Source organism: Vulpes lagopus, chromosome 11 (assembly GCF_018345385.1).
Source record: "Vulpes lagopus strain Blue_001 chromosome 11, ASM1834538v1, whole genome shotgun sequence".
Lineage (NCBI taxonomy): Eukaryota > Metazoa > Chordata > Mammalia > Carnivora > Canidae > Vulpes > Vulpes lagopus.
Window position 1 is genome coordinate 47,125,580 of NC_054834.1, and position 20,550 is coordinate 47,146,129.

Consider the following 20,550-nt stretch of genomic DNA (forward strand, 5'->3'; position numbering starts at 1 on the left):
TTTTACTGACGAGGAATCTGAGACTCAGACAGGTGATGCTGTCGTTCCGTCTCACCAGTCAAGCCAGGACTAGCAGCCAGGCTTCTGGTCCCTTAGTTAATGTACTTTCCATCTCCCTGCCATGTTCTCTTCCACAAAAGGCAGCGACCAGCCTGCTTCCCCTCATCACCCCTAGGCACCCAAGTTCTCCCACAGGAAGCCAAGGGACATCCCTAGCCCCCTGAGTGGTTTCTCACTTCCTACCCCATCTCAAATCTCTTGCCAGACTGGCCATAGCCACCCCACACTCCTCACCTGCGTCTTTCAAACACACCCCACCTCTTCCCTCTCCTAGCGTTCCCCAAGGTCTTCCTTGGGGGTCCTCCCAGCTGCCAGGGGCAGGGGATAGGGGAGGGGCTGGTAGCTTAGGAGGGAGGGGGAATGGTTCTCCCAGGGAGCTCCTCTGGGCCTCAGGGGACCTGGCGCTCACTCAGCTCTGCCCTGCTCAGCTCCTGGAACCTCAGCGAGGTTGCGCAAAAAGCAAGGAGGAGAGAAACGCCAGTACACAAGGGTGGGGGAAAGGTTAGGCACAGGAAGCCGTGGGAGAGCCAGCCGGTGCAGACCATCCTCATTTCCCCAAATGCACCATTATCCCCCTGGGAAAACCTGTTGGTGAAGTCCTAGGTGTCTCTTTCAACAGGGGTCCTCCTGAGGTCACCTCAGCCATCCCCCTGCCTCCGGGCAGACAGTTTTCTCTATTTCTTCCAAGCTGGCTGGCTGAATGGTCGAGCCTTCCTGCCAGGGGAACTGAAGTCTGGGGAGGGCGGGCGGCTTGTGGGGGCAACAGGGGCCAGGGCAGAGGGGCAGGGGACAGAACCAACGTGCTGATCCCCAGCTGTGACTCCAGCCCTTGCACTCCCACCTCCTTTTTGCCTGGTGTTCGGCGGGGGTGACAGTGATGTCACAGGTATGGCGTGTCAGCCACGTGCTGGGCGCCAAGCAAAACAGCCAGGGCAAGTGTGTGCATCATCAGTGCCTGGGAAGGAAGGCCACCAGAAGAAGTGAGTCTGGTGGAAAGACCTGCAAGCGGGAAGGGAGGCACCTTGCTGGGTGGGGGCGGGGAAGACCAGAATAAAACCCTGCTGTGGCCAGAGCTAGAGAGAGAAGGCCTGAGCTGGCGCTGGCGAGAGATGCCCCTCATCTTCCCCTCCTCTGCCTCTCCCAAAGCTTGTCAATGCCCCAGACATGAGCCAGCCCAGGCCCCGCTACGTGGTAGACAGAGCTGCATACTCTCTCACCCTCTTTGATGATGAGTTTGAGAAGAAGGAGCGGACGTACCCACTGGGAGAGAAACTTCGCAATGCCTTCAGGTAACATGGCCCAGAGCCCAGACATCTCTTTCCTCTGCTTCCCACCAAAATTCTTTCTGCACCAGGGTATGGTTCCTGTACTAGTACCACTAAGACAGGGCTGGGGGAAGCCCTGGGGAGGGGAGGCTCAGAACCCCCTGACTTTAAGATCCTACCTCCGACCTACGATCCGACCTCTCCTGTACTGACAATTACCCCATGGAGTGTGGAGAGGCAGCAGGGACCAGCCACAGCCTCACAAGAGTTGTAGAGCATCCCCAATCCCCTGCAGGAGGTCTTGCCATAGTCTCAGTCCACTCAAGTCTCTCTTAGGTTCTTAAGCGAACACTAGATGGGCATGCCACCACATGGGCAGGTGGGAACATCAGAGCTCCTACTGTAATGCCCTGTTCCCTCTTGATCAAGAAAAATCTGAAGCCACCACCACTCCATGCACTTTGTCCTCTTTCCCTCCTAGATGTTCCTTTCTTCTCCTGATCCAGAGACTGATCAAAGGCAGCCCCTAAATTCCTGGGCTCTTCTAAAGGGTACCTACCAAGATATGGTCCTGTCAGGCCCCCGGGATCTTTCCACTCTCAGATCTCTGGGACTGTGCTGGTGGCTAGAGAAACCTCAGCTCCAATGAGAGGGCTTCATGAGGTGATCTGTATCCATACTCCAGAAACCTGAGGCTATGAGCTTCCCCTTGCTCCTTCCTACACTTCTGGCAGACCTTGCTCAGTCCTGGCTGTGGGCTGGCCTGCTCTTCCTCACTCCCCTGGGGAAACAGCTGATTCAGTTACCTGGATTGAGGTCACTGGCAATGGTTGAAGTGGAGCTGCAGGTGGAACTGGTTTAGGCTGGGGGAATCACCCACTTGAGTCTTCACCAAAAGCCCTGGTCCAACCCTACTCCTCCTGGGAGGCTCTATTTCTGCCAGGTTACAGCAAAGCCTTGGGTATTTGGTGTCCAGATGCTGTACCCACAGCTGTGCTCCTTGGATCGTGAGCTCTGCCAGCCTTAGTTTCCAAGCAGTTTAAGTTCGGATTGTTTCTGTACTGGAGGGATGAGGGTATCTGCTATCATCCTAAAAGATTACAGATTAAAACTGTAAAGTGATGGAGGGAACTAACAATTTCCATGAGGCTGGCATTGAGCCTTAAACGGTGCCTGACACACAGAAGGTGCCTCAATAAATATTTGTTCAACAAATGAATGAATGGCTAGAAAGCTAATCCCTCTGTCCACTTCCCTCTTGGGTTCTGGAGCCTCTGTATAGGTGTTTGGCATCTGTTTCCAGCTCTTCTCTCAGGCTTCAGATTGCCTTGCCCAACACAGGGCAGGCTTGCAGGTAAGGCTGGTATGAGCCCTCGGGAGGATTGTTAGTCTTCCCCTAGTAGGCTCTCTGTTCTCGAGCCCCTGACACAGACAAACCTGAGCAAGTTCCTGCAGGGCTGGCTCTCCCTTGGGACAAAGCTTTTGAGATGCTTTAAGCTTTTTCTCACCAGTCCAATGCCCTGTCCACCATCCCAAGGATGGGAGAGGCACCCCTCCACCCCCAAGAATGGTGATGATAATACCCTTCCCCAGAGTGGTGGTTAGGACAGAAAAATCTGTCCAGGCTCTACAGGGTACAAAGCATTGTCTGTGTTAGTTTTACTCTTGGGTGACATCCAGGGGACCCAGTATCAGGGAAACTATTGTTGAACAACAGCAAAGAGCAGGAATTGGTGCCGGCAAGGAAAGGAGGCCTAATCAGAACAGGCCAGTGAGTCACCAAATGGGCCCCAGAGTATTTGAATTCGCTCAACTGGGAGAAGAAAAGCAAATGCCCCCCACCCCCTCCCAGTCATTAATCCATGAGCTGTCACCCTAGAGTTTGTAGGCCCTTGTTCCTACCACTCCTGAGTTTCTATGAAAAGACCTCCAGGTGTTCAACAATCAGAGAAGGAACCAACTTTCCCCACCCTACATTGACAAACAAACAGCTCCTCCATTCTTTCCATCCTGATGAATTAACAGTAGGAAGAACTCCAGCATTGGAGTCATCACACATGAAGGCCAGTGGGTCATCAGAGGCAGGGACAATCGAGCCTTCTTTGGGGGTAAGTGCTAAGAAAGATGGCAGCAGCCTCTACTCTGACTGGGTTTCAATACCAGCCCACTCTTGCACTAATTCATTCATTCATTTATCAGCAAATATTTACTAAGCACCCCAGTGCAATGTACAAGGTACACAAGATGAACAAGAGAGCCAGACTTTTGGCCATGGTGGGGTTTGCTGTGCAGTGAGAGCAATAAAGAGCAACTAATTGCAACCCAGTGTGCACACCAAGCTGCAGGAGCCCAGACCTGGGTTCCCAGGCCTGTTTGCCATCAGACGGGAGGAAGGTCATCTGAGATGGGGGATGGACCTGGCAGCTTGGAAGGCTAAGCGACCACAAAATCCATGCCTTTATGCCAGGTCCTGTGGACATCCCAGATGAGCAACCAACTCCAGACGACCCCCAGTTAAAGCCCAGAGCATGAGGAAGGCTCTCTAAAGAAAGCCCTTGCCTTTTCTTCTGTGTCCCCCACATACTGCACCATGTGGGAGCTCACTGAATTCTGAATGAATGAGTGAGTGAGTGAATGAATAAGTGAATGAATGAATGACCAAGAACAAGATATTATAATTCCTCCCCAACTCGGAGTCTCCAAGTCATGCAGTGCCAGCTGGAAGCCTATCCTCTTCCCCTCCAGATGTTCTTCAGCCAAGATCAAAGCTGCAGTGTTTGGGCTGCTTCCGGTGCTCTCCTGGCTCCCCAAGTATAAGATCAAAAACTACATTATCCCCGATCTGCTGGGTGGACTCAGTGGTGGATCCATCCAGGTCCCACAAGGTGAGGGGGTCAGTGTCCTCGGTCGGCTTGGCCTTCTGCTCTACCCTCTTCCTCTCCTGGTCCCCTATGACCTCCGTAACCCAACCATGCCCCTGAGCCTACAATCCCTTTGTCATCTGCAGGCATGGCATTTGCTCTGCTGGCCAACCTTCCTGCCGTCAACGGTCTCTACTCCTCTTTCTTCCCCCTCCTCACCTACTTCTTCCTGGGGGGTATCCACCAGATGGTGCCAGGTAAGGCCTCTCCCCTCTCAGCAGGCAAGGTGACCTGCACCACAGGGGCAGGTGGTGTGGCAAGAGAGGCTTCGGGTGTTTTCCATCTACATTCTCCTGGAGTTGGTGCCAGTTGGTCCCAAAGGGATTGTCACCATGAGTATCTGCCCCAGGTCCTCTGCGGCCTTAGAGAAACCACTTAGCAGCCGTGAGCCGGATTAGCCTTTCCTGATCTGCCTCCCTCCTTGGAATGTGGGGAGGATCCTGTGGAATGGAATGTGCTATGTGCCAGAAAGTGCTGAACAGATGTGAGGAATTACTGAGTCACTCTCAGGCTGGTCCCTGCAGAGACCCTTGGAGCTCTCTGGTGCTAAGTGATGTGGAGAGAAGGGGCCTGGTCACAAGGCCTGTTTCTGGGCCTGGTACTACTTGCATTTCCAAGCTCATTTCCTGATGCGTCCAATGAAATAATATTAACAGCTGATATGAAAAAACCTAGAAAGGCCAGGTCATAGTTACACATGAGTGGTTGTTGTTTTGCGGAAGAAGAACGTTGGGGGTGTGGGGACCCATCCCTCTGGGGGCAGGGAGGCTCTCCTGGGCCCCTTTCTGTTGTCCATAGGTATGGTCCAAACCTCTGACTCTTGCTGACTGGGTGGGCACCACAGGTACCTTTGCCGTTATCAGCATCCTGGTGGGTAACATCTGTCTGCAGCTGGCCCCAGAGTCCAAATTCTCAATCTTCAACAATGTCACTAACGAGAGCTACGTGGACACAGCGGCCATGGAGGCCGAAAGGCTGCATGTGTCAGCAACACTGGCCTGCCTGACCGCCATCATCCAGGTGAGGGAGGGCTGCGTCCCTGTCAAGGGCCCCCCCGCCTGGGAGAGCATCTTTCCATCCTGCCCCCACGTCAAAACCCCAATTCTGACATGAAAGCTGATGGAAACCTCTACCTCCTCCCACTTCCCCACTTTCGGGGCCACAAAAGACCTGATTTTTCAAAATCAGCATCTCTCCTCACCTACTTCCAGCAGGGTCATTAGACTTGGTAAACTGTCCTGAGTTCAAGACTGCCTGGAAGGCTCACGGTGTCTCTCTATCACCCTCTCCAATGCCCATCCCTCTGTCGGCACAGTCATCCTATTTCTCCAACATCCCTTTTCCCCTCCAGCCCCCTCTGCTCCAAGCCACAGCATTGCATCACTTGCACAAATTGCAAAGGACTCTGCTGGCGTTTTGGGGGGGGGGTTGATTTTTGTTTTAAGATTTTATTTATTTGAGAAAGAGAGAGAGCACGAGCAGAAGGTAGGAGCAGAAGGAGAGGGAAGAGCAGACTCCTCGCTGAGTAGAGACCCTGATGCAGAACTTGATCCCAGGACCCTGGGATCATGACCCGAGCTGAAGGCAGACGCTCAACCATTGAGCCACCCAGGTCCTCCTCCACTAGGTTGATGAAGGAAAACACTGCATAGGGGAACACAAGAGAGGGAAGCAACCCCTCTGGGGTTGCTTTTTTTTTTTTTTAAGATTTTATTTATTTATTCATGAGAGACACGGGGTGGGGGGAGGCGGGGGGAGAGATAGAGACACAGGCAGAGGGAGAGGCAGGCTCCACGCTGGGAGCCCAATGCGGGGGACTCTCGATCCTGGGACTCCAGGATCTCACCCCGGGCCTCCTGGGCTAAACTGCTGAGCCACCAGGGATCCCCCAGAGGACACCTTTAATTCGTTCATTCATTCAGTTAATGTTTTTCATTGCTTCACTATGCCAGGAACTGGGGTAGGCCTTAGGGGAAAGATAAGTAGAGAAGAGGCCTAGTTCCCGGGAGCTCCCAGCCCAGCAGAGGAAGTAGCCATGTCAACAGATAAACTTGTAGGCTCTGAGATAAGCAGCATAATAGAGCTATGTTCACCTGGCTGTGGGAACACCAGAGAGTCAGGGAAGGCCTCGCCTCACAGAGGAGGTGACATTTGACCTGAGTCCTAAAGGATGAGTAGAGGTTGGCCAGGAACCAAACAAATGAGGCACAGAAGGACAGTCCAGGTGGAGGGGATGAGCCCCCAAAGCACTGAGGCCCAAGAGTGGGACTTCACCAGGGAATGACAAGACAAGAAGTTTGGTGTGGCTGGATAGCAGGAGGCTTTGGGGGGAATGAGCCAGAGAAGGGGCTGGAAAGGCAGGCAGAGGCTAGACAATGAAGTCTCAGGTCTGTCCCATATACAGCGGCTTTGGGTGTGATTGGAAGTTTATAAGGACCACTCAGTCCAGAGAGAAGAGAGGTGGGAGGCAGATTGGAATCAAAGCAGGGGGCCTGTCAGGAGACTATGCAGAGGCCCAGGCAAGACTCACGAGGGTCGCCACCAGGGTGGTGCACTGAGATGGGGTAGACTGACGGAACATTGGTCAGGAGCTCAAAGCGCTTGGTGGTAGACTGGATGTATGGGTGAGGGAGAGTGACTCCCAAGTTTTTGGTTAGGCAGTTGGGTGGACGGCGGTGTCATCTGCTGAGAGAGGAAAGACTGGGGGAGAGGACCAGGTTTATTTTTCAGATAAGAAAACTGAAGCCAAGAGAGGAAGTGACAAAGAGGCCCATGCCCCAAAGTCAGCCCAGTAGAGGGCCAGACAAGGTCACACAGGGCTCCCCTCCCCAGGGAGCCAAACTGCATGAAGCTCCAGCCCATTGTAGGTCAGGCAGATGGGGAAGCCGCTGACCCTTCTTGGTCCCCCTCCCACCTCTCTCCTTTCAGATGGGCCTGGGCTTCATGCAGTTTGGCTTTGTGGCCATCTACCTCTCGGAGTCCTTCATCCGGGGCTTCATGACAGCAGCCGGCCTGCAGATCCTGATCTCAGTGCTCAAGTACATCTTTGGACTGACCATCCCTTCCTACGCAGGCCCGGGGTCCATTGTCTTTGTGAGTCTAGGAACACACCCCTGCAAATGGGGAGGGGCTCAGGCAGTGGGGTTACTGTAGTAAGAAGTCATGAGCTCCTCCTTCCAAGATGCTCATAAACAAGGGCTGCTTGACCTTGTGTTCAGAGAGGATTCCCAGGAGCTTCCCACTTTGGGAGGGAGGGTGAAACACATGGCCCTGAGGGCTCACTGAGGTTCTCTATGGTTAATCCCTGCAGGAAAGGAGATGTACAGTCTCCATCAGTTTCCTGATGTAGCACCTCAACCCCTCCCTGCCTGGGAAGTCCTTTCTTATGTCCAATCTCCCTCCCTCCTCCTGGAACTTAAATTATTTCTAGAGCAAGAGAAAGAGAATCAGCATTTCCATGCGTGCACGAGCTCGCAGCATGCCCTTTGGGAGAGGGAGGTGGAAGAAGGGGTGCTGTTGGTGACCAGGGCCCGAATTCTGCTTTGGTGTCCCTCCACTCCCATTGATGACATCCTTCCACTATGTTAGACAACCAAGGGTGGGGAGAGTATGGGAAGAAGAGGTGGGAGCCACAAGCATGATGCTCTCTCCCCCAGACCTTCATTGACATTTGCAAAAACCTCCCCCAAACCAACATCGCCTCGCTCATCTTTGCCATCATCAGTGGCATCTTACTGGTGCTGGTGAAGGAACTCAATGCTCGCTACATGCACAAGATCCGCTTTCCCATCCCTACAGAGATGATTGTGGTAAGGACCCTGCCCGGGGCTGTGGTGTTGGGGGCAGGATGGAGAGATCATGAGAATAGAATTCGGCTCCAGCCAAAGCCAAGGGAACCCCTACTTACCTTCACCTCCCCCTCCACTGGCAGCCAGTAGAACAAGAAGTTGGGTGAATCCATTCCATCTCCCTGTACATGGCTCCTAGTCTTCTTGCTCCTTGGGTTGCTCCCCTTCAAGGAGGCAGGGGAGTGGGATTTGGAATCCCCAGAGAAAAGGGAGTCTTGGGAGAGACTGCTGCCCTGCTGATCCACATTCTCCATTTGGGGATTTGCAGGTGGTGGTGGCAACAGCTATCTCTGGGGGCTGTAAGATGCCTCAAAAGTATCACATGCAGATCGTGGGAGAGATCCAACATGGGTGAGTCCAGGTGGTCAAGAAACCTGCCACCCCTACTACCATCCCCCCATGAAGGCCTGGGCTCAGAGACCCAGATAAGCCAACCTCTATGAAAGAGCATTGTAGACTCTGTGACACTGACTGAATGTGAATGATTCCTATTACTCATTATGGAAGAGAGCCATACAATCAGCCAATGCTAGCTGTGTCAGGAACAGTGAGTCTGAAGTGCCACACGCGCCCCCCAAAGTCTCATTTACTGATGTTGCTAAAGCAAAGCCTCTCTGACCAGCCTTTTTCCAGCTCTTTGCCTTGCTTTGATGTGTTGGCTCTTTTCATCCCTGTGGAAAGGAAGCTATTAGCATCCACAACATGTATGGAGCATCCACTCTGTACCAGGCACCACACTGGGCCCTGGGAGGGGTTGGGCGGTGCAGGGTTGGAGTGGAGTGGCGGGAGCGAGGTCAGGGAGCGGTGGTGGCTGTGGATCTGTAGTGACCATAGAGTCCAGAACCTGAACATGAACAAACGAGGCCCTGCCACTTACCCTGTGACCTTGGACAAGTGAGATTCTATATCTTGGCTTCTGCTTTGTCAATGGGAGTGACAGCAGCTGCCCCACAGAGCTGTACCAAGGGCTCAGATGATGAGGGGTAGTTCCTGTAGACCCTGGCACACAGTGGGGCCTTGTTGGTCCCTGCACATTGAGGAAGGACTTGCCCTGCCTCTTCTCACACTTTTGGGCCCTGCCTCCTCCCTGGCTCCCTGGCAGGTTCCCCACTCCGGTGTCGCCTGTGGTTTCACAGTGGAAGGACATGATGGGCACTGCCTTCTCACTGGCCATCGTGGGCTATGTCATCAACCTGGCTGTAGGCCGGACCCTGGCCAGCAAGCATGGCTATGATGTGGATTCTAACCAGGTAGGTCCAGCCACAGCTGGTAGGGCCAAGCAGAATGGGCCAGGCCCCACAGAGGCCTGGCAGGAACTATCGTGGGGCACTTCGAGCTGTGGTGAGGAAGGTGCCTGCCAGTGAGGAGGAGGGGCTCTGACCACAGAAGGGTGAATTCTCCTGGGTTGGGAGTGTTTGGCTTGCTAGCAAACACTAGGGTCATTCTCAAGTCCTAGGCCCAATCAAGATCCAGTTTGCATGGAGGACGAGGTTTGATCTATACCTGCTGCCCTTCCCCCAGTGCTCCAGCCTCCCATCCCGCCCCTGTCCCCACAGGAGATGATTGCCCTGGGCTGCAGCAACTTCTTTGGCTCCTTCTTTAAAATCCACGTCATTTGCTGTGCTCTCTCTGTCACTCTGGCTGTAGATGGAGCTGGAGGCAAGTCCCAGGTAAGTGCTATACCAGGGGGATGAGGGAGTAGGGCAGAGGGTGCCCAGCGAAGCCCGGGCACCTGGAAGCCAGGCCAGCTGCTTCTCCAACCTTCCTCTCCCCTCATCAGTCTCCATTCCACCAAAGGCATCTATTGGAAACCAATCAAGAGCAAGAATTTCATACCTGTGCCCTGTTCCCAACTCTTTCTCTGAATAGGTGGCAAGCCTGTGTGTGTCGCTGGTAGTGATGATCACCATGCTGGTCCTGGGATCCTATCTGTACCCTCTCCCCAAGGTAAGATTGCAGTGGGAGACTCCAGTAAGAAAAGTCCCTAAGGGATGCCTGGTAGCTCAGTGGTCCAGCATCTGCTTTTGGCTCCGGTTATGATCCTGGGTCCTGCAGGGAACCTGCTTCTCGAGTCCTGCGGGGAACCTGCTTCTCCCTCTACCTATGTCTGTGCCTCTCTCTGTGTGTCTCATGAATATGATTGAAATTGTAAAAAATAATAATAATAATAAAGACAAGAAAATCCCTAACTGCTGTGTAACCCTCTACAGATAACAAAGCACTGACATTGTCACACTTTGTCCTAATCACAACCTGTGAAGTAGACAACACAGGTTTTACTTTCCTCAGTTACAGGTGAGGGAAACTGAGGCTGAGAACGTCCGAGTGATCTGTGGCAATACAGCTCATCAGTGCAGGGCTGGTCACAGACTCCAGCCTTCTGACCTCAGGGTCAATCCCCCCATCATCAGCATTGACAAGTGCTTGTGAGGGCCTGACTTGGAAGGCTCTGGGCACCGGTGGTTTGAGGGAAGAGGGGAGGGCCAGAGAAGGGCCAGGAGGGGCATCATGGCCTCGTGCCTGCACTCTCCAGCCCTAAGATGGAGTGCTGAGATCTGGGGACTCTGCCAGCAGAGATGTTCTGGAACTGCAGCTCTGTCCTGCTGGACACCAGGGTCAGGGGGCTGTAGGAAGGGGAGGGAGAAAGAAACACTGCAGGTGAGAAAGAACAATGTTCTGCTTTCCCCAGTCTGTGCTAGGAGCCCTGATAGCCGTCAACCTCAAGAACTCTCTCAAGCAACTCGCTGACCCCTACTACCTGTGGAAGAAGAGCAAGCTGGACTGTGTAGGTATTGAGTGGCCTCTGGGGACCCCTTCCTGGCCCTACCCTGTCCTCCAACCCCACAGCCCTGTCAGTTCTTCTGTTTGTGATGCCTCTGCTCTGCAGCTCCCTAATTAGCACAAGCGGCTGTTAAGAGCCCAGGTTTTAGAGAGAGACATCCTATGTTCACATCCTAAGCCAACTGTTCACTGGCTGTGTGGCTCGGCCCCCAACTAGCAAGTCCCTTAACTTCTCTGGGTCTTGGCTTTCTCCGCTGAGAGCTAGGTCTCTTATACTCCTTACCCCCCTAGGGTTGTTTATGAGGAAGACATGGGATAGATAATACAAGGAAGGAGCGTGTTGTCTGAATTGTATCCTAGGTTCAGTAAAACTTAGTGATGATTATTTTCATGATTTATAGTTCCAAAAAAAAAGCAAAAAGAAATCACTTTAAAAACAACAACAACAAACCCTTAACACATAAAGCCAGCGTACCAGGATTTTGAGTAAGTTACCAGATTTCTCTAGAGTTCTATTTCCTCCTCTGTAATGGGGATGACAGTCATGGCTTCATCACACACTGGTTCTGAGGATTAAATGAGATCATTTGGGAAAGCACCGTGCAACCATACAACACTCAGCAACATGACTGATTGTTATGATTAGTCACAGTCCCAACACATCTTGCATCGGACAATAGTATTAAGGCTACCAGGCACTGATGACTCTGACAACAATGCCCATTTAAGCTCCACCATGACCTATGAGAGAGGATTTACTGATCTTCTTTCAAGGTGATGAAACCAAGGAGCTCTGGGCTTGGGAAGAGCAAGCAACTCTTGATTTCTGGGTCGTGAGTTCAAGCCGCACGTTGGGTATAGAGATGACTTGGATAAATAAAACTTAAAAAAAAAAAAGATAATGAAACCAAGGATCAGAGAGGTTAAGTAACTGGTCAAAGGCCACAAAGGTAGTAAGTGGTTAGAGCCGGAATTAGAACCCAAACCTTAGACTGCAAACCTCTGGGTAGTACCATCTCCTGGGGTTGCCTGCATGGTACACGAGTGAAATCCTTACAGCCAGAGATCTGGGGTCCCCCCAGTGAGTGATGAGGATAGGGAAAAATAACAATGTTCCAATCCCACCCCAATGATCTGCTTTTACCACATCCCAGTAATCCCCCCACCATGACAATAGGTCCTGATATTTACATCGTGCTTTGGGCTCCCATCTGATCTTCACAGTTCTCTACGGGAACGTGGGCAGATTTGTTTCCTTTACAAGAACTGGGGGGGGGGGAGGGTACTGTAAAGGACAATCAAGGGGGAAACTATGAAAACTGCATCCAGTCCTGCCTCGACCCACACAACCAGACCCTAGGCTGTCAGGCTGGGAAGACCACTGAGCATGCATCTGGAACACACAGTCTCCCATTAGGTAGAGAAGGGAGCTCATGTTTGTTGAGTGACCACTGGATGCCCATCAGTAGGCTAAGTAGGACCTTTAGGTGCCTTAGCTCTTTAATCCTTTCATGAAACAGGTGTCATTACTCCCCTTTTATGGATCAGGCAACCTGGCTCACTTAACTAGTAAGTGGAAGAATGAAAGTCTGAACCTGGGCATATCCGACCCCTCATGCTCTCAGCGTGCGCCATGCTGTCTCCCTGTGTGGGTTGGGTTGCCTACTAAAAACCAAGCACGATCACTACCCACACTCAATCTAAGGGAAATATGCAAGCATAACCAGAGCATCAATATGTAAGACAGTGCAAAAATGCCGTGGAAAGGGGGAGGGTTAGTCTGAGGTTGTGGAAACAGAGAATGGCCTTGGCTATTCCAGGAAGTCCTCCCCAAAGAGGCAGCCTTCTCCCCAGGCCTGCCCTGACATCTCTTTCTCCTCACAGTGTGTCTGGGTGGTGAGCTTCCTCTCCTCGTTCTTCCTGAGCCTGCCATATGGGGTGGCCGTGGGCGTTGCCTTCTCCGCCCTGGTTGTGGTCTTCCAGACTCAGTTGTAAGTAGCAGTCTCCCACAAGGCACAGCAGTGGGGCCCCTCACCCAGGCTGGGCCGACAGACCGCCATATCCTGAAATCCCCAGAAGAAGCCTTCATGGGCTCAGAGGGCTGGGGGCCAAAGTAGGAGAAAAAGAGGAGGGTAAGACCCCGAGTCTGTCCAAAGGCATTGTCAGTCCCCAGACCAAGGGGGACCCTCCCAGGGGAATACCAAACCAGAGACAGATGCCATGTCCTTCCTATAAGGTTAAGGAATACAGGCCAGGGGCACCAGAGAAAGAGGGTTCAGCCCGGGGCAGGGAGGATGATCTATGTTAGGGAAGCCCTGTCTTCTCTTCTTGAGAATTCATAACCAGGAAGTGGTGACTTCAGGGCTACCTAAGCTTGCTGCCTTGTGTATCGCACCTCTTCTCTGTGCTGAGGCCCAGGCTGGGAGCTATGTCAAGGGCCTACCTGTCATCCTTCTAGTTCGAGCCCAGCCACAGGCCACCAGACATGTGTGTCCAGTGCAGAACAACCAACACAACATGCTTGGGGATAAAGAAGAGACCCCATTCCACTCTGCTTCTGCCCCAGCTCCCACCCTGTCATCCTCCTAGGCCCATTTGCTATTAGCATGCTCTTATTTTTTTTCTTTTCTTTTTTTATCCAGTCGAAATGGCTATGCTTTGGCCCAGGTCATGGACACTGACATTTATGTTAATCCCAAGACCTATAATATGGTAAGTAATCCAAACTTAAAATCACTCTCTTTTGCCCTGTTCCCACCCCCAAATAAAAGAAGGTTGAAAAAGGACAAGGCCATTGGGGCACCTGGGTGGCTCAGTGGTTGAGCATCTGCCTTTGGTTCAGGGCATGATCCTGGGGTCCCAGGATCGAGTCCCACATCAGGTTCCCCATAGGGAGCCTGCTTCTCCTTCTGCCTGTGTCTCTGTCTCTCTCTGTGTCTCTCATGAATAAATAAATAAGATCTTTTTTAAAAATAAAGACATTGCTGCCACCTGAGTTCTGTCTCCCTGCCACAGGTCCGGGAAATCGAGGGGGTTAAGATTGTCACTTACTGCTCCCCTCTCTACTTTGCCAATTCAGAGATCTTCAGGCAAAAGATCATTGCCAAGGTAGGGTTCAGATCTTTGGTGACCAGAGGGGCTGAGCAGAGAGTCTCCAGAAGATGGGAGAAAGGGGGCTGGGAGGCAGGCCACCTCCAAAGAGTATGGAGGTCCGAACTGCTATTGGTTCTCTCCCTACAGACAGGTGTAGACCCTCAGAAAGTACTGCTGGCCAAGCAAAAATACCTCAGGAAGCAGGAGAAGGGGAAGCTGATGCCCACACAACAGAGGAAGTCTCTGTTTATGAAAACCAAGGTGAAGTGATGCTAGGAACAGCCTACCCTCTCGGTTCCTGCCCCCTGGTGCCCCACTTTCCAGCACTCTTTGAGGCAAAGACATAAAGTCTCTGCAGCCCTTGCCTGGTGGCCACTGGGCGTTCTTCTCCTTGGGTGAGGGGATGCCAGCTGCTGGGGGTAACCAATGAGCCCCCATGGCCCCTTCTCATTTTCTGGCTAATATAGGTTATGGCCCATTTCCACCTGCACATTCCCTGCACCTGCCTCAACTATAGCAAAGTTTGATTCAGCCTGACAATTGCCTGCCACCCCCTCCAGACTGTCTCCCTCCAGGAGCTCCAGCAGGACTTTGAGAACGCCTCCCCGACTGACCCCAACAACAACCAGACTCCTGCTAATGGCGCCAGCGTATCCTACATCACCTTCAGCCCTGACAGCTCCCCAGCTGCGCATTGTGAGGCACCAGCCTCTGTTGAGACCCCCAGTGAGCCCAGTGAGATGCTGGCCAGCGTCCCACCCTTTGTCACCTTCCACACCATCATCCTTGATATGAGTGGGGTCAGTTTTGTGGACTTGATGGGCATCAAAGCCCTAGGCAAGGTGAGGCCCCAGGCAGAGGGAGTGGTGGCCCGCCCTCCACCCCAACACCCTCACCCCTGCTCTCCCACACTCCCTTTCCTTGGAGCCCTCATTTTGACAAGATGAGGGAGGAAGCTCACCAAGGAGCACTCCCCAAGATGTGACCAGGATAGGCTACTCTCTGCAAAGCAGGCCCAGACATCCCAAGATGATGGGTGGCCAGACAGGGATACCAGAGGGATAGTCGCTGTCCCACCCTCCCTTAGTACCCCTCTCTGGTGGAGGCCATCCCAAGTTCCCTCTCAGGCTACCAGGAACCCATCCAGGGTCCTCCAAGTAGAGTCCAGCTTGGCCCTGGTTCGTGCTCCTTCCCACACTCACCCAGACACTCCACCATCAGCCAATACCAGCCAAGTGAGAAGAGAAGAAGAAATAATATCAAGGCAGTCCATTTATACCTTGAATAAAGGTATCCACCCATCTGATAACTTTTCAGCACCGCCTCCAATGGTAGGGAGTCAGCAAACTTCAGAGCTGGCTCAGATAGAGGCAGTCCAGGAAAACCGAGAGGTACAGAGAGCATATAGGCTGGGTATCATCCAGAGAGCATCAGCCAGGTACCCGAAGGCCGCATCCCCAACCCCGGGCTCAGCCTGCTTCCCTGGCCTCGACCCCAAGTCTATGTGGGCCTCTATCTTCCCCTACTGCTTCGGCCTGACGCCACAAAGTCAGGAAGGAGGTGGAATCTGGGAATCTAAGCTACTGAGAGGAAAGATCTGACCCCATAAGAAGGGGCCACAGTGTCTTTAAGTGCCCGTCTCACTGGCATAGCCCCATTTCTGTCCTGCTTTCCAGAAAAGCCGACAGCCAACACTCCAGGGAGAAGTGGTGTGCTTTGCTGCTATTTTTATCTTTGGCTGCCAGGGCTCTTGGGGTTGCTTATTTGTTTGGCTTCCCCTCTGAAGTGCGTTTTGTGAATCACTTTTGAGACCCAGTCAGAACATTCCTTTCCTTTTGTCTCCCTGTCCCAATACCCTTCCCTCAACACTTCCAGCTGAGCTCCACCTACGGGAAGATCGGTGTGAACGTCTTCTTGGTGAACATCCACGGTGAGAGGAGGACCTTTAGAGGACCATAAGATTGGGGGGGGGGGGGGACAGGTTGGCAGAATGGGAAGGTGGAAATGAGAGCACCCATACCTGCCCCTGCCACTGCCTGCTCATAAGTGCTTCAAGCACAAGTCAGAGGAAACCATGGCCAGATTGTGTAAATGCCCTAGCGGCCTCCGTAACAGGGTGGGGTGAGGGGCTGGCATCTAAAAAGGCCAGCTGGGATTCCAATTGCCCCACTACTGATTTGCCTGTATCCTTGGCCAAGTCACTTCATGTATAGGGGTCAAGTTCCACTTCTGTCAAATTAGGAGGTTGACTAGGTGAATTTGGGGATTTCCTCCAAATCCGCAAGCCCACAAATGAGCATAAAGCACACACGCACTATAACCGTCTGGGGAACACACAGGCACACAGTTTTATATACACATGACCCCCACGGGGTGCACATACCCACCCTGCAGGCATGTCCACAGGGCACATCATTAACACATATGCAGAGTCCGGGGACATGGACACACAGACATATGACAGAATGTGAAGGCGTACATATACCCCACTTCCTGCAGAAAGACAGAGCCCTCCCAGGGGCCTGCCCAGCTTCAGTATGAGCCTGAACAGGTCCCGAGCTCTGTGGAATCTGCTCGCAGAGAGAATCTGAAGGCAGAGTCGGTGGGCTCCTCCCGCCCTCACGGGACAGTCCTCAGGAAACCATCTCTAGCATTTGGTAAAAGTAAGGCTGGAGGTTGAGGGATAGGTCTAGAGAAACGAGAGGAAGAATGAACCATCCGGGGATAGAATTGACAGCAGCCTCCTCACGGATGGTTTAGCTTTACCCTCTCAATCCCCACGAAGTACAGACTCCCGGAGTCAAACTGCTTCCTTCTGCCCTGGGTTGAGGGTTTAGCATCCTCGAGCTCACGTCGCCCTCTGCTGCCCAGAATTGATATTGCAGGGCCCATGGCTGGGTCTGTCCTGCGGATGCCCCAAGGGCCCAACCCTCAGGCTCTCTCTCCTTCCCTCCCTTCCCTCTCACCATCCCCTCTCCCCCAGCTCCAGGCCTCATGGCTGTTATCTTTCTGAAAGGCTTTTCTCCCTCCAGCCCAGGTGTACAACGACATCAGCCACGGTGGTGTCTTTGAAGAAGGGTGTCTAGAGCGCAATCATGTCTTTCCCAGCATACACGATGCTGTCCTCTTTGCCCAGGCAAATGCCAGAGAAGTGGCCCCAGGACGTGACTTCCAAGGGGTAAGGTCCCTGCACCTTAGGAATCCTAGGTCCCCGGGGCACTGAAATAGCAGGACCAGAGGCATTAGAAAGAACACTGGGGAAGGTGTAGGTTCTAAGACCAATTCTGTCACTTAATTTTTCTGAAACTGTCATTACAGAGTCCGTTGTCTGTAGAACGAGCACCCTAAGTTAACATCACCTACTTCACCGCATTTTTCTTTTACTTCTGTTTTCAGAGTGACTGATAATTATGCCTTTTATGTCACTTGAAAGCTCTTTGCATACTGTAAAATCTTTAATCTTAATTTCCAAGTCACACCAGCCCTCAAAGCATATTAGAGAATGCCCTGTACTCTGGCATGGTTTACCTGCCCTCCTCCTTCACACTTTCTACAAGAGGCTTGGAGCAAGGGAGAGGAGTAGGCCTGCCTGTTTTAATTTAGCAGATCTCAGAGATTTCAGACTGGTGATGGATGAAGAGGGCTGGATCCAAGTTTTGTCTCAGTTTCTTGACATTTAATTTGCTAGCGCTAAGTGTATGTAAATGAGCTACAAATAGAGAAAGCTGGAGAGGCAGAAAATCTACCCCCCACCAGGGTCTCTGCCTAGGCCTCTCCAGTTGCCCCCCCTCCACTCCCAGGGCCCCTCCCAGCTCAGCCCCTGCCTTTGGCCTCCTAAGACTTTGTGCCCCAGCCCTCCTCATACATAAAACCTCCTCTGCCCTGGGTCATGAGAAAGGCTTCTCTGGCCCTGGAGCAACCATTTGCTCTTTGCTATAAGAGGCTGATGAAGGTGAAGCCATCTGTTCTAAGTGCTGAAAGACTGCCCAGGAAAACACAGGGCCCTGGCGCCTGCCCTTCACACTTAGAGAGAACAACTGTGCAGAAGCAACAGGCATTCTGGCTTTACAAGCCTTGTCCACAGAGCAAAAAGAAGGAGATTCTGGAAGAATCCTTGCTATTTGTTATTGCACAAATAATGCTTAGGTATTATGGTTACATATTTAAAGTAATTTGTGTACATAGAATATATTTATGTTTACACATTACAAAATACATTCCTATATATAAAAGTACACACACACACACACACACACACACACACCCCGTTTCAACAGCATGGTGAGGTAGAAAACCTGCAAAGTGAGTTTGATTATCCTACTTTTACAGATGAGGAAACAGATTCCCAGAGAAGGGAAGTGGATTCCCCAAGGTCAGGCAGCCAGTCAATCATCCTTGTTGGCTAGGCCGACCTCCCCTGCCTCTAAGATGCCCGCAAAGGAGGGCAGACCCTAAGGCACCCCTCTGCTGTAAGGGGCAGGCCACCCCATGCTACATTTTGTGAGGTAGACGAGGGAGGGGAGGGAAGAAGCAAGATGGTGAGTCACGCAGCAGAAAACACAGTGCCCACCCGGAGCTGCCAATAGCACCAGACTGAGTCACTCAGTTATGGAGCTCCTTCTGCACCCTTTCCAGGCTCCATCGGACCCCGAGCTGTCCTTATATGATTTGGAGGAGGACAGCCCCAGCTACTGGGACTTAGAGCAGGTGAGTTGAAGGGTGGGGGTACAGGTGGGGGGCCAGGAGCGGGAAGAGACCCTCCCAAACCCAAGGTGCTCCCTGGACTCTCTCCCCACCAAGCCAGAGTCCTCACCTTGAAGGCAACAACGTTTCTCTCTCATCTCCTTGTAATAGCAGATCCTAATTCTTCTCACTCTCTGAAAGGCATCACGGGGGGAAGACACTGGACGAGGTTCTTGAGAACTAACATTTATTCTTAACTCCAAGCCACATCCACACATGGTCTTCAACAGACACAGAACAGAACACATGGGGCCCCAGTCTCTCTCATTGTAAAATAGGGGATGTCTGGGTGATACCTGCCCCATCTACCTCACAGGAGAGGTGAGGGATTCATTTGTTCCTTCATCAATTAAACAGATAGGTAATGGTGGCTTACCTGGCACGGTTCCAGGTTGGGCATACAACATATTCCAGTACTACATATACTGCATATGAATACCACATATGAACACTACATATTCAGGTAGGGTCGGATGAATTCCAAGGGTACAAATATTATCGCACCGAGACAGCTCTTAAGCACTAATGGCTATGCTACTAACCCCATAGGGCCTTGTCGTCCTGAAAGGAAAACTCACACTACACCAATGCCCTGAATTACAAGAAACCCAGATGACTAAGTGGAGGGGAGTCTGGCTTCGGGCCTAGAAATCACATCTCACTTTGTACCTCGTCTCATTCCTTCTGGGCTTGAGTTCCATGTCCTCTGAACATGTCTCTGGGAGTGCTGATGGTGTGTGGGAGACATTAGGAAAGAGAGCTGGAGCTACAAAGATTTGGCAGATGGATTTCTGTGCTCCTGTGGCATCTCCAGCACACTCCAAAAAACTGGGGTAGGCTCAGAATAGCTTATCAGAGCAAGCAAGGCCTTGTCCGATCTCTACCTTCATTTCACCTAACAAAGAGAATGAAGCCAAAAAGGAGGACAGACACGTTCTCAAGTGCCTAGCAGAGGTGATTTGGAGTAGATTCCAAGCAACTTCTCTTGTCACCTCGGTACCAGTTCACCTCTTAGGCTGACCCCACCTCTCCCCTGTTCGTGCACACACTCCACTCACACACACTCTTGAAACTCCCTCTGGCCAGGGGCTCACAGGGTCACCTCATGGATATAGCCACCATTAACTCGACAAGTCTAACTCTCTCCCTTAACCTCCCCTGTCCTCCCATGGCCCTGCAGGAGATGTTCGGGAGTATGTTTCACGCAGAGACCCTGACTGCCCTGTGAGGGCCCAGCCAGCCCCCACGCTGCCTTCAGAGTACATGGCCTCTGGGACTCCCAAGAAGAATGAGCCTGGGGTCATGAGGAGTGGCACACAGAGGAGACCACATGTCCACCAAGACCTCAGCTCCTCCTTCCCCTCCCTCCCCTACCCTCCTCTCCTTCCTCTACCTCCCTCCTGGCATCTCTAGAGCCAGCCAATCTCAGCAGCAAGGAAAGCCAACTCTTCACTCTCCTGCTGACCCTCAGGGCCCTGGCCAGAATGAGAAAGCCTACTGCTCACCCCACTGCTCCCACCCAGGCCCTGCCCAAGGCAACTGATGGGACCCCACAGCCCCGACCACTGACTTGAAGAGCGAGCCAAGAACAGAAGGGAAAAGTATGCCCCTGCTGACCTAGCATGCCTAGGCCCTTGGGCCTGAACAGCTTGGTGTCAGATGGTGTCAAGCCATCACAGGACACAGGGATGAACTTGCTTAGGACTCTGTGGCTTGCCCCCTCCAGCTGTCCCAACTCTGTCCCTGGCAGCTGTGCACTCCTTGGACCATGTGCTCCTGACAACCCAGGAGTCTCGGTCTTGATGACTGTGACTCCTTCCTCCTCATCTCAAGGCTGCT

General features: G+C 52.4%; 1 protein-coding gene across 1 annotated transcript; it reads left to right on the forward strand.

The window, feature by feature from the left end:
* The first annotated feature begins 1,224 nt into the window (after positions 1 to 1,224).
* On the forward strand, positions 1,225 to 19,939 carry SLC26A9 (solute carrier family 26 member 9). The gene is made up of 20 exons (XM_041722601.1): positions 1,225 to 1,349; positions 4,071 to 4,210; positions 4,333 to 4,443; positions 5,091 to 5,266; positions 7,175 to 7,339; positions 7,903 to 8,055; positions 8,363 to 8,445; positions 9,197 to 9,344; positions 9,651 to 9,764; positions 9,964 to 10,041; positions 10,784 to 10,879; positions 12,760 to 12,866; positions 13,518 to 13,587; positions 13,891 to 13,983; positions 14,116 to 14,229; positions 14,529 to 14,810; positions 15,844 to 15,898; positions 17,001 to 17,146; positions 18,604 to 18,675; positions 19,892 to 19,939. The coding sequence occupies exons 1-20, from the start codon at positions 1,225 to 1,227 to the stop codon at positions 19,937 to 19,939; spliced, it is 2,376 nt and encodes a 791-aa protein (XP_041578535.1).
* Positions 19,940 to 20,550: the final 611 nt, after the last annotated feature.